The sequence below is a fragment of the Clytia hemisphaerica genome, unplaced genomic scaffold, assembly GCF_902728285.1.
Source record: "Clytia hemisphaerica strain Z4C2 unplaced genomic scaffold, Clytia hemisphaerica genome assembly, whole genome shotgun sequence".
Classification (NCBI taxonomy): Eukaryota; Metazoa; Cnidaria; class Hydrozoa; order Leptothecata; family Clytiidae; genus Clytia; species Clytia hemisphaerica.
In genome coordinates this window covers 461438-474974 of record NW_027104374.1, presented here as the reverse complement: position 1 = coordinate 474974, position 13537 = coordinate 461438, and the positions used below count along the sequence as shown (strand labels likewise).

General features: G+C 35.0%; 1 protein-coding gene across 1 annotated transcript; it reads right to left on the bottom strand.

Moving 5' to 3' along the window:
* Positions 1 to 3672: 3672 nt before the first annotated feature.
* On the bottom strand, positions 3673 to 11673 carry LOC136818740 (metalloendopeptidase OMA1, mitochondrial-like). Its single transcript, XM_067074978.1, has 2 exons — positions 11535 to 11673; positions 3673 to 5337 (listed from the first exon to the last, which is right to left on the bottom strand). The coding sequence occupies exon 2, from the start codon at positions 5330 to 5332 to the stop codon at positions 4148 to 4150; it is 1185 nt and encodes a 394-aa protein (XP_066931079.1). The 5' UTR covers positions 5333 to 5337; positions 11535 to 11673; the 3' UTR covers positions 3673 to 4147.
* Positions 11674 to 13537: the final 1864 nt, after the last annotated feature.

Below are 13537 nucleotides of genomic sequence, written 5' to 3'. Positions count from 1 at the left end.
TTTTCTGACGGCCAATTTTCCGCGGGCCGGATGACTATTTCGGCGGCTGGACGAATATTCCATCGGCCGGATGACTAATCCGACGGCCAATTTTCCGCCGGCCGGATAGCATTTCCGCCGGCCGGACGACTATTCCGCCGACCGAGGAACTATTTCGACGGCCGAGTTTCCGGCGAATTCTGACCCTGACCCCCCCTGATATCTTGGCAAGGCAAGGGGTCATGTCCTCCAACTTAAGAAGCAGCACCCCCCACGCTAATTTGTTGAAATTTTAACTGGCCTCTTCTAATTACTGAAAGGGAAATATATTTACAATAGTTTTTCTATCATCCTAATTCTGTACATTCTGTAAATGAACCGGCTTTTCAATTCTTTTCCATCTACGACATCCTCTTGTTTTAGCCCCTGCAAATAGCACCCAAAACCCCTTGTCTGTTTAGGTCTGTTAGATCGGGTCTTTTGATTAACCGTTTTGGAGTTTTTGTTTGTTGCCTTATTCGTGATTTTCATGACGTAATGTTTTATACGGAAGCACCCAAAAGACCGTTTGAAAACGCCCGGCCTATTTTGAGTACTTCCGTATGAAATATTACGTCCTGACTATCACAAATTGACAGCAAATTTGACTTACTCTATTTGTATAACATTTTCGTCACTTTTCATCTTTTCGAGAGATTCACATTCACCATTTCTATTTTTTTGCAATATTTATATATTCTTCTATTTTTGAAGTACTAAGCTGTAAGTGATATATCGATTTTATCTTGTAAATAGGCGATATACGCATTCGGGAAAGAGCTTTTTATACCTTGAATCCATTACTCACATCACTTTTTGCAAATTTTACCTTTCCAACGCTATTTAACTTGGGTGCTAAGAAAGATTTTAGAAAGTATGTCCTGATGCTTAAGGCGGCGAAATTTTGAAAAAGATTCCGAAAAATTATAAAATCACTAATTTTAGTACCTATTTTCCTTCTTCAACCACCTTTTTAGTATTTCAGTATCCTATGGAACGTAAAATGTTTTTGGAGATTTCTAGTATACCAACACGTCGTGACGGTTTTTTATTACTCATTCTCTCTGTCTCAATTTATTTTACTTTCTTAATTTTATCTACCACTGGCATTGGGCCCACTTCCATTTATATCATAAAAATCATTGCACACAACTTTTTATACCACGGCGACCTTTTTTATTGAGAAACCTGGGCAAAATTGGGGTACGACGATGTACCGCTGGTCAGGGTACCTTTTCTACCTCCCTGAGACCCGTAGGGTACCTTTTTTGAGGAAATTTGGGAAAAAGTGAAAATTTTAGAATTTCAGTACCATTCACTCGTTATTCAGGGTCACTTTTTTATCACAGACTGATTTGACCTTTATCACTTACAATTTTCTAAGACACTCTCGTCCAGTAAGGGCATGCCCATGAGTTAGAAATCGTCATTTTTGGTCTAACTCGTAGGAATTGAATTGGGCTTCATGTCCAAGTAAAAAAAAATCAATCATATTAATATTAGAGCTGCTCTTCTAAAGCTAAGATATCTTATACATAAATTTGACCTAACATTAGCAATTAGACCTTACGGAAAATCGTTCGTAAGGCTGTCTTATGGGAATTTCCCCCACAATATGTAGAGTTTTTTTAATTTCGCATAGCGAAAGTATTACGATAGGCTTTCGCGGCGGCGGCGGTGCGGAAGAAAAATTAGAAAACGAAAGTAGTTGAAACTTCTAGAACATTCTCGAAAACTCTGAAATATGGACTCACTCGCTAAGATAAAATTGAATGATTCCCCTCTGCAAGTGTTAGGTAAGGCGTAACCAAGCATTCGTAAACATTGCTCTCTTAATTTTTTAATGACGGATTTCAGCATGGGAAGCTGTCAGACTTGCTCTGTTTTTTGTAATTTTGTCATGTTTTTGTCATGTTTTTGGTGTTTTTAGAGTACTTAAAGAGGATTATTTTTCTTTTAGCATAGTATTTTAAGTTTGTGTAGTTAGTAAATGCACCAATAAAGTGATATGAATCTTACAATTAAAGAACTGTCCTTGAAAATCACTACACACACAACACAACAACAACACAGACAACAGACAGGTATGATCTTCATTTTTACAGGCAGAATTATTTGTTGATATTTGATTAAGTTGTGTTGTAAGACAGATTATCATTTACTAAGTATTTCACAGAAAAATTTATGGCAGGGGATGCCAATGTGTATAAGTGATAAAAGTTTTATATATACCTTTTGTTTTGCTACCGTGAGATCGGGTTAATTTACCTTGCATCAGTGGAGGCAAACATGCATAGCCCTCAAATGAATGACCCGTCTGGTCATTAAAATACAAAGTTAAATCAAAACAAAAATGATAGAGTAGAGCTGTGTGCGGTGCTGCGTAGTTCATTTGTTTTGAAATTTTTGTTGCTATTTGATTGGTCAGTCATTTGATTGATGGCTATGCAAGTTTCCCTCCACTGATGCAAGTTACCCGACTTCACGGTAGGTAGGTGAGATGTGTCAGTTTCCAGATTCTCCCACTCTAGATAACTATTAAGTAAGTAAGTAGAAAATGTTTTGAATGTAAGCAAACTCTACTTAAGGCCTTAAAACGCTACGTAAGCTTAGGGAAATTCCCCATTCCTGAAGGTCTTAAGTAAAATTTTACGTACATGTGAAAAAACCTTTAGGGAAATTCCCTTCCCTTCATAAAGCCGGGGAAATTCCCAAAAGACAGCCTTACGAACGATTTTTCGTAAGGTCTAAAGTAAGTTTTACCATGAAGGTAATAAAGATATAGATGGAGAGAAAACGTCTCGGTAATGATCTAAATGGTCGTTGAAATCTTTTATAAATCTATTCAAAGCGGCTTTTCTTTGATGTACCATCATTGGAAGCAAAAAACATCAATTTATTAATTTATAAGAACAGAAAGAGACTGTTTGCTTGATTTTGAAAAACTTAATTTTGCCGAAAATCCTTGGTAAAATGCGATTCAAAATAGTTTCAACTGATGTAGGACTAAAAGAGTATATTAATTTCATAAGGACACATTTTTGGGCTGGCATTTTGTTAATATTGAGAGTCGCATCACATTATCATTGAAAGTTTCTTATCTTTAAATCTTCACGTCTAAGTGGGCAGCGGCTTTCATACTCTGACAAAATGATCGATACAAGGTTCCTAATCGTAACACGTAATTCTTTTTTAAATCTATCGATGGCTTTATGGGCAGCTTCCCCTAGAAGTTTGGAGTATTGTGCTTATTGTATTGTAAAAAACATTTTGAACGGAAGGAAAATTCACGTAAGACCCTCTTAATCAACAAAAACTCTACATAATGTCGGGGAAATTCCCAAAAGACAGCCTTACGAACGATTTACCGTAAGGTCTAAAGTAAGATTTTACGTACATGTGAAAAAAGCTTTAAGAACGATTTCCCGTAAGGTCTTAAGTAAGATTTTACGTACATTTGAAAAAAGCTTTATAGGGAAAAATATCAGGGAAAAATCACTCAGCCTATAATTTAGCTTAGACTTTTATAGATTCAGCGAATTCAGAAATTTTTTAAGTCATAGTCCTCAAAAAAAGTTATCCTGACTTTATACTTGATGAAAAGGTAAACAGCAGTTACAGATAAAATGTATCAACGTATAATCCGGGAATAAGTTAGAAAAAAAACATTTATCTCTTTTTAGATTCCCACTACATCACGTTGTGTAAAAACAACCTAGACCTATACAAAAATCATAAAATTTACAAAATGGTACAAAATTGAATTGAAACTGAACAAAATATTCTAAATATACTATCCTTTACTTTAAACTATATTACTATTTTAGAGAGTTAGCAGTAGCGTGTTAGCAGGGAAAAGGGGAAGTGTCAACGAAGTAGGCAATTTCACGGCTTTTTCTCTGAGAAGTAAGATACAGAATAAAAAAATCCTTCTTACACGCTACTACTGAAAGTTTGTTTACAAAAGCCGCACAAAAACATAACCAAATCATCGGCGAGTTGATGAAAAGCCTACGTGAAGTAAATGAAGGCTTTTTCGACTGAGAGAATATTAGATCCACAGAGAGTTTGTAAAATACTAAATCATCAATCAATTCAGAGAGTTCAGAATATTCACAACTAAAAATGGTCAAATCAATCGAACTTGTCTAAACCTATGAGAAGCATCATAGAATTCTTGTAATTGTGGACATTGAAAAGAAGACCTCAATTCAAGAGCTTCCGGCATCAGTTCATCAATTTGTTTAACACGACTGGCGTTTGTTGGATGAGTTGAAAACCATTTCATGATGGCGTCACTACCACCCCCGTCTTTTAGATGCATTCGATGCCAGAATCTTGGCACGTAACGAACATCATAGCACGCCCGCGCGGCCAGTAAGAGACCAACTTCGTCCGCTTCTTGCTCTATTTTTCGCGAGTAAGGTAAGTTAATAATCAAGTCTTCAATTGTATTTTGCAGAAGTGAAGCGGCAAACGCCCCGATATCAGTGGGGATGACCGCCCATAGTGTCGTCAAAATCGCAAGTGAAAATACATTAAAAAATCCTGCTAAGCTAAGAAGCTCGGCAGAATGTCCCATAATAGCATGAGCAATTTCATGACCGAGCACACCTGCTAGTTCGTTTTCATTTTCCATTTCATTTAGTATACCAGTGAAGACGAATATTTGACCATTGGCCAAAACAAATGCGTTGACTTCATCAGAATCAACAACATTGACCTCCCATTTTATCCCGTTCACTTCTCTCGATTGATTGGCTATCAGTATTCGCTTTACGATTTTGTAAACCTTCTTGAATAGAGGATGATGGGGTGGCAATTTCTTTCGTTCAAGCATCTCGTCCATTTTCTGCCATTCAAAGGCTGCAACTTTTTCTAGTTGTGAATGATTCAAAATCATAAACCGTTTACGATGCGTCACAGGCGCTTCTTCTAAATGTGAAATATAATACAACCCTGATAAACCACCGAATGCAAAAACACCTCCAAATATTGCATTCCGACTATTAGTGAATGTTTTAGTATACTTTTCTCGTTTACCAGGTGGTAAATTATTCCAATACTGACGAAGCCTTCGACCAAGGTAGAGAAATCCGAAGCGATATAAAGGCGATGATAACTTGACAAGTAATGGTCCAAGAGGTGCTGCATGAACCTTTGATGTTGTTTGGAACGTTCTCGTCACAAGTTGTTGTGGCTTTCTAGTTGGCAATGACAATCTTGTTTTCACGGACACATTTGAGATATTTTGCGTGAAAGACCGAACCACAGGTTGACCATAAAGCTTCCTTGTAAGTAGCAAACATGCCATATTATCTGAAGGAAAATAGGGAGAAATTTTTAATTTTCAAAAAAACTGAATTTGCTATTCAGAATAAAAAAGCAGGGGAAAAGTTGTGTTTCAATTATCTGGAGCTGAGAAAAGAATGGTTATAACTCTTTTATAGAATTTGAATTAGATAGCAGTTTTCTTATTGTTGAAAAGATAATTAAGAGTGAAGTATTTTTTTCCTAATTAAATATTTCGTAGCTATATTTTTCCAAACTTTTATCGGGACTCAAACAGATCTCCTAGTACTATTAGTCTGGTAGAATTATTGAGTAGTTGATGACGTCACAAGGAAATATAGTGGATTTTGCGTGAAAAGATGTTATTTTAAAAAGTGAGAAATAAATAGTAATATTTCGTCTAAACTGATACTTCAAAGTTTGAAATAATAAGCTGTGTCTTTAAAAAAATCGTTCTCGATATAATCTGCAGAGGAGACAAGAATCAAACTCTGGAATATATCTTACGATTGAATAAATATTTTTGTAAAATTATTGATATTGTAATGATCTTCTAAGGTGAATGAATCACTCGTGTTGAAATATTAAAAAGCACAGTTATTCAAAAGTCAATTCTTAAATTTTCTTTGTTTTTCATCTTTTTAAAAAACTGATGGAAAACAGGGAATTTCCCCACAATCTGCATTAATTTATGCAAAATTAAACACCTTTTTGACCACAAATAGGCCCATAACTTTTGATCTAGAGAAGTTGGGACTTTGCTGTAAAGTGTAATACACTTTTTTGCTCAGTTTGAAGATCTCTATCATGTGATATAGGCTTTTTTTTAATTTGAAGACCCCCCAAAAATCATGAATTTCCAGGCCTTGCAATTTTGCCTGGAAACGCAAAACATCGCCAATTACTCGTTACTTGCACGATAATATCGTGGAAACTTTTTGATTTTGTAATCTACACATACTAATTCGAGAGTTTCCATCGAAAAAAGTGAAATCTAAGAGGTATATCACGAAAATCATTTTCTAGCCACTTTTTTCGACCTCAGCCGCGCGACTAAACCGCTAGGGACATCAATGAAAAATGCCCTTACCTCTTGCATCACAAAGATATAACTAATGACGCAATTTAATGATCTAGAGTGAGTCTTTTGAAAATTCTAAATAACAAGATGTCAGTTCTTAAGCCCGTTGCATACTTTAATCAGATTAACTTTTGCGAAATTATATTTCACGATTTCGCAAATTTTTGCAACTTTCACGAAATTAAAACTTTTTTTTTTATTTTATTTTATTTATTTGATAAAGCAGGTTAAAAAACGATGTGGACCTGCAACTAAGGACTATACTACAAATGAAAAATAGTTAAAATGTATTAAAATTATGTATATGCTGTAAATAGAGATAAAAGAATTATTAGTGCAGAGATTTCTGAAGGATAGTTAACCAGAGAAAAAAGTAAGCTTGATAAGCTTATGTGGCTTAAGTGAGATTTAGTTTTGTTATAGGAGTTAATTAGAACTAGACTTGAGCTAACCTAATGTAACCTATGAGTCATAAAAACCTACACATGTGCAATATAAAATTAAAAGCTATGTATCTAAAAAAATAAATAAAATTTTAAAATCTAGGTCATCAAAGTGAGATAGGGAAATTAAGCAAACGAATTGTTTTGTTTACCAAGAATATAGCTAAGATAGGACTTCAAAGTTTATGTTTCATAGTCAAAGAATTTAATGTAACGCAAAGTTCATGGGAAATGATGTGTAAGTTGTTTGATAAAGATTAACTAAATAAATACATAGTCATCTCTAATATTGTATGAATTATATGTAAAAGAAAATTTATTGATCTTATCTTTAAAATTTTTCAATTTATTCCTAAAAATGTCAAATTTTGACACATTGGTAAGTTCATTCGGCATTGCATTCCATATCTTGGAAGCTCTAACAACAAAAGTATTTTGATTTGTTGTTTTGAATTGACTAGCAATTTTTACTTGATTGTCCCTCCGTTGAGGAGTAGATTTTGAGTTCAAAATACAAAACATATTTGATAGTTCTGAATCAATATTTCTGTAAAATATTTTGTGCATAAGACATAACAGTCTTCGTTTATACAAATATTCAATACTCATCCATCCAGCTGCCTTTAGTACCTCATCGTCAGACAAATGGTCAGGTGGTTGGAATATTCGTCTAGCAGCTCGTACGTGCAGAATTTCTAGCTTTTTCAAGATAACATTATTGTTGCCCCATACTGTTATATTATAAGTAACGGATGGAATAATCGTTGCAAAGTAAAATTTTGACATGACAACATTACCAAGAATAACCATACGTTTCAACATTTTGATTTTTTTTGTGCGATAGTGCTTTTCGTTTTTATCAATTTGTACTCTCCAGGATAAGGAATCATCAATGGTGGTTCCCAAAACCTTCTGGTGATCCACAATTTCAAGGTTTCTTCCATTCATGGTGATGTTCTGCAGTGTGGACCAATAAAATTTACGTTTGGAGATGATCATGATTTTCGTTTTTCCAGGATGAATTATCATTCCATTCAAAGCTGACCAATTGTGCAGTTTATTGGCAGCTGCTTGGATTTTTGGTATCAATTCATCAATAGTATCTGCAGCACTGGATTCTGTAGTATCGTCAGCAAACATTTCCGTTTCATCTTGATTCTCATCCTCAAGAGTATCTTCTGATTTTGTTGCATCTGGAAGGTCATTTGCATGGTAGGAATAGCATCTAGGGCCTAAGATGGAGCCCTGTGGAACTCCTTGCTCTACTGGTTTGATGGTTGATTTACTATTTCCAATTTTAACAAACTGTTGCCTTTCACTTAGATAACTTTTGCACCACTCGAACAAGTCACCTGAGATTCCAATGGCAGTGATTTTCTTTAATAAAGTTTTATGGCAGACGCTGTCAAAGGCTTTACTAAAATCAATTAGCAGAACTCCAATAAATTTCCCTTTGTCTAGTAATGAGAGCCATCTACTACACATTCTTATAAGCATGAGTTCTGGAGATCGTCCCTTTCTAAAACCCCATTGCTGATTACTTACTCTCGGGTGCCTAATAAACGTACATGTACGTTTATTTTTTTCGTGTCAAATTTCCCGCCTGTACGCACCTTATTAGGAACTGTACGTTTATTTATTCTGAAGAATTTTCCCGCCTGCACGTTTATTCCCTCCTGTACGTTTATTTATTTTCACCCAATATCGCCCAATTCATATTGCAAAAAATTTGTTATTTTTTGTTCAAGTAAGATATGCTGAAAGGCCGTTAATTACATTCGAACGTATTGTGGGAGATTTCGAGTGTTACAAGAGTAAATTCGAACGTTTTGCTTATTTAGTACTTGTCATTGATCTATAAGAGATATGCCTATACTTAAGTCAGTCGTTTCGACCTGGATGTTCTACTTTTGAGAAATTGGTAGATTATTCCCTGTACGTTTATTTTAGCCTGTACATTTATTTATTTTAGCTCTGATTTCTCGCCTGTACCTTTATTTCAGCCTGTACGTTTATTAATTCCAATTTTATTCTCTCCCCCGTACGTTTATTTTGGACTGTACTTTTATTAGGCACCCGAGAGTAGGAGTTGATGTTGGTAAACATGAGCATCGACTTCTGAAGCTATGATAGCCTCCAGCATTTTTCCTGGTAAACAAAGAAGGGAGATGGGCCTGAAATTTTCGCTTTTTGTTTTTGACCCTTTATTTTTGAAAATACAAGTTACTTTTGCCACTTTATGTTTGGTTGGAAATTTATTTGTTTCAAAACTTTTCTTTGCAATATAGTGAAGACCAGTTAAAGCTTCTTCACCGATTAATCTCATTATTTTAGAATTTACACAATCGTGTCCTCCTGCTTTGTTAGGTTTGAAGACATGTTTAAAGATTCTGCTCAGTTTGTAGAATTCGTAGTTGACATTCGATATTGTAGGTGTCACTCTTGCGAAAATGCATATGATTTCTGACTCGCAAAATTAAATCTACCACAAAATTTTTTTAATCACATTTTCAGCGGAAAAACCAGTCTGAAGTCTCCATTTTGTGGCAAAAATGGCTATTTTTCAGCTGTTTTCAGGCTTACTCACGAAATTAAATCCACGCAAAAATTTTCAAAACTGTGACTCGCAAAATTAAATCCAGAAAATTTCAGGATCTTTTTCGCTAGCGAAATTTAATCTTTGGGCAAATTTAATCTGATTAAAGTATCAAGAGAGAGATCATTTGGGAGATGCAATTTATGGGGATTATAGCAACCTTTGGTTTATCAACCCCAATAGACCTTTTCGCCTTTCCATTCGCCATCTTGAATTGTGTGCAAAAATAGAGGAAGGAAAAAGCCGTGGTTGGATTTAGTTGGAAAATATGCAAAATATATGCAAGTTTACACAAAGAAAACAAAGCATCTTACAGTATAAAGAAATATTATAATCATTAGAACAATAAAAGATCGAATTTCTTAACCCAAAAATAAATATTTACAGAACAACGATAGCCTTTTAGAAATTTGTTCTTAAAGGCGTTACATATTCTGTTTTCATGCCATTAAAAAACTCCACCAAGACAAAGTACACACATCAACTTTCAAAACACGCAAACTGAAAGCAGTAATTATGACGTCACACATTCAGCGGGTTCAGATCAATGTTTTGATTTGATCGTTTGGCTGTTCTATTCCCAGGAGAATAATTTACCGCCCTCAGCTAAATAAGGATTATCATTGTACCTTCGCGGGTGATTTTTCAGCTTGAGTTTATGTCTAATGTTATGGTTTTTAGAAGTGCTTGTTCTAAGAGATGAGCGAATTTGATTATTTCTAGTTTTCAAAAGAAACTAAGTGAGATTGGGTAGCTTGCATCAGTGGAGGCTAACATGCATAGCCCTCAAATGAATGACCTGTCTGGTCATTAAAATACAACTACGCAGCTCCGCTCGCAGCTCTACACTCTACCATCTTTGTTTTGATTTAAATTTGTATTTTATGCATGTTAGCCTCCACTGATGCAACTTACCCAATCTCACGGTATAATGTCAATTATGCATGTTCGGCCACCATCATAGTTTTTGCATACAATACACCTTGTCGGAAATTCCACAAAAACAATCGCGCTATAAAAATGGATCCGTTGAAATTGCGAGGTAAACATAAATGGGACCAATGGCAGCGCGAGTAGCGCTAAAAGTTCCCGTGTAAAACAAGAACTCATTTGCTTATATCTGGCTTGTTTATATGTTCTTAAAAATACACTGAATTTGAAAAAAAAAACAAAAAACAAAGCTTTCAAGATGCTAATATAAGAAAGAGAAAAACAACAACTTCGGTGGTTCTTCAGTTGATTTGGAGGCTCTTTTGGCATCAATATTTTGGGTGTTTTGTAAGGCTTTTTGCCTGAAAACCGCAATATCGCGCTGTATTCAATATGGCGGATTGAAAGGCGAAAAGGTCTATGCCTAACTGCTTGCGTCACCGAGACGCCACCGAGACGCCACCGAGACACAACAGAATACTGTCATTTATAAAATACTAATAGCTTGAAATTTACAGAATTTAATAGAAACAGCTCCCAACCCTTCCTACCGCTGTGAGAACGTAAAAAATTTGCATCAGTGGAAGCAAACATAGGATCCTACGGGATCCAAAGTCAAGTCCAGTCAGGCACATCCTGGCAAATGAACGGGGTGAGCATTTGCATGGGGTATTCGTCACCCAGTGTAAATGAGATAGGACGTCTCAGGCTAAAAGCGTGAAAATGAATAAAAATGAACTTCAAACTGAAAAAGGGAAAAAAGGAAGAAAACTGGGAACTTTATTTTTTCGTTAAAAGTTTCTTCAATCTTCAAAGACAAAATTGACCCATGGAAAAAAAATTTCATCTATGCAGTTCTTTGAAATGAAGCAAAATATTTCCAACCCGGTTCAATTAAACTGGGTATTCCGCGCTATTACGTCACTTTCGTTTTCGACCCCGTTCATTTGCCAATGGTCGCAAGTGAAAAATACCCTGTTCATTTGCCAGGATGTGCCTGACTGAAGTCACAGGGTACAAGGTCAGTGCCCCTAAGAAGGCCTTTGTCTATTAATAACCAAACTCCAGTCCAGTCCTTGGTCCTTGTGGTCTGCCAGATTGAAAAATTTGATTTGTCTTGTCTTGACTCTTTGTTCAAAACAAAAATAAGAACATTAAAATAAAAAACACTTACAAAATCCAATTCTTCATGTGAAAATCTTTCAGTATGTGATCTTCCTCGAGTTAAAGTACTTGTGAAGCGTGAAAAGATTGAAACAGAGCGAGAAATGAGTAGCAGTGCTGACCAGACAACAGAACAACGAAAGGAGAATATTTTTTATTTACCGCTCCTTTGTCTACCATATTTGTTTCGAAAAAAAAGGGAAAATCCGTGCAGATTCGGATGACTCCCAGCAGCCATCATGCATATCATGTATTTCTGTTCTCTCTAAACAGTCAGGAACTATTGCAAATTAGGCTATGATGGCCAAACTAGGATATTTGCCTAATTAGGATAGAATTTATATCCTAGTTAGGATATTAATGGCTTAATTTGGATATATGAAATATTCAAACCTAAATATCTTGAGAACAAGTAAAATCCGCGTCAATCTTCTTACTACATGGACTTCGTCCTTGTACTAAGATGTAAGAAGAGTATTTAAAGCGAAAAACTTTTCTCTTTTTAGAGCGGAGTGAAAAGATGTGATTATCTTATTAAAATTTAGCTTAATTTGGCCATGATAGCCAAATTAAGCCGATTTAAGTTCTACATGCAGCGCGCCATTTTTTGTCTGAAAAATGAAAAAAAAACTTTAGTATCATAATATATTGTTGATATCGTGGGCTTTAAAAGTATAGTTTTTTGGTTTTGCTGATCTTAAAGATATGTTATTAAGATATTAAATTTACACTTGATAGATTGATTAAATATTTAAATTGAGGAAGGTCTTTTTTACGTTTTTTTATATACCTTAAGTTAAAGGAAGAAATTTTGGCGGAAAGAAAATTTGGCGGATTTGACGGATGCCAAATTAAGTTCCCGCCAAAATTTCTTTTTTCCGCCATCCGCCAAATTAAATTCCCGCCAAATTAAACATTTTGAAAATATGATCTCTTTTAAGGTGTTTTTGCTATTTTTTCGCTGTGACGCCATCAAGGTTAAATTTTTAAGCGACCGCCAAATTAAATTCCCGCCAAATTTAGTTTTTTCGTCCATCCGCCAAATTAAATTCCCTCTGAAAAAACTTTTTTGGCCATCCACCAAATTAAATTCCCACCAAAATTTCTTCCTTTAAGGTATTATAGCTGACAAGGTTGCTCATAAAATTTAAAAGTGTACAAAACAAGTTTATTATGAAGATAAAAAATAGATGGTTAAAACATGTTTCTAAAGCAAAGTTCGGATTACGTTTGTTTACATTAATCTTGAAATAATTTCGACTGTACTGCTGTATATATGTAAACATAATTTTGCTGAAACAGCATAATATTTAAAAACTGAATATTTTCTCAGTCCGCTCAAATTTTACCCAAAAAACATTTGGAACTTATTCAAATAAATAAGAATTTGACATTTTATGCTAAATATTGAAGCGGATTTTGAAATCCAAGTCAAAAATTGGAATTTTGCTCCTTCCAACCTACAATTAGGCTACGATTTCTGGCTTAACTAAGCCATCGTATCCAAGTTAGGCCAGAATCGGCGAACATAGCCTAATTTGCAATAGTTCCTGACTGTATATGTAAACATAATCTTGCTGAAACAGGACAATATTTAAAAACTGAATATTTTCCCAGTCCGCTCAAATTTTACCCAAAAACATTCGGAACTTATTCAATTAAATAAGAGTTTGACATTTTATGCTAAATATTGACGCAGATTTTGAAATCCTAGTCAAAAATTGGAATTAGGCTACAATTTCTGGCTTAATTAAGCCATCGTATCCAAGTTAGGCCAGAATCGGTGAACATAGCCTAATTTACAATAGTTCCTGACTGCTAAAGGTAGGCGTGGCAAATTTTTTTTCCGTCAGCGGACGCAGACTACCCTGAGTATCAGAGGTTAAGTTTTCGAAGAATATATTAACCTCTGAAGACAAATAATAGAAATGTTATCGCGCGTGTGTCAATCTAATCACTGTACAAAAAATCAAAGAAATTACCATATTAATGTCTAGCAGACTGTATCAGTAT

Excerpts from the sequence above, each read along its gene's own strand:
- LOC136818740 (XM_067074978.1), bottom strand. The coding sequence starts at position 5,332 with ATGGCATGTTTGCTACTTACAAGGAAGCTTTATGGTCAACCTGTGGTT.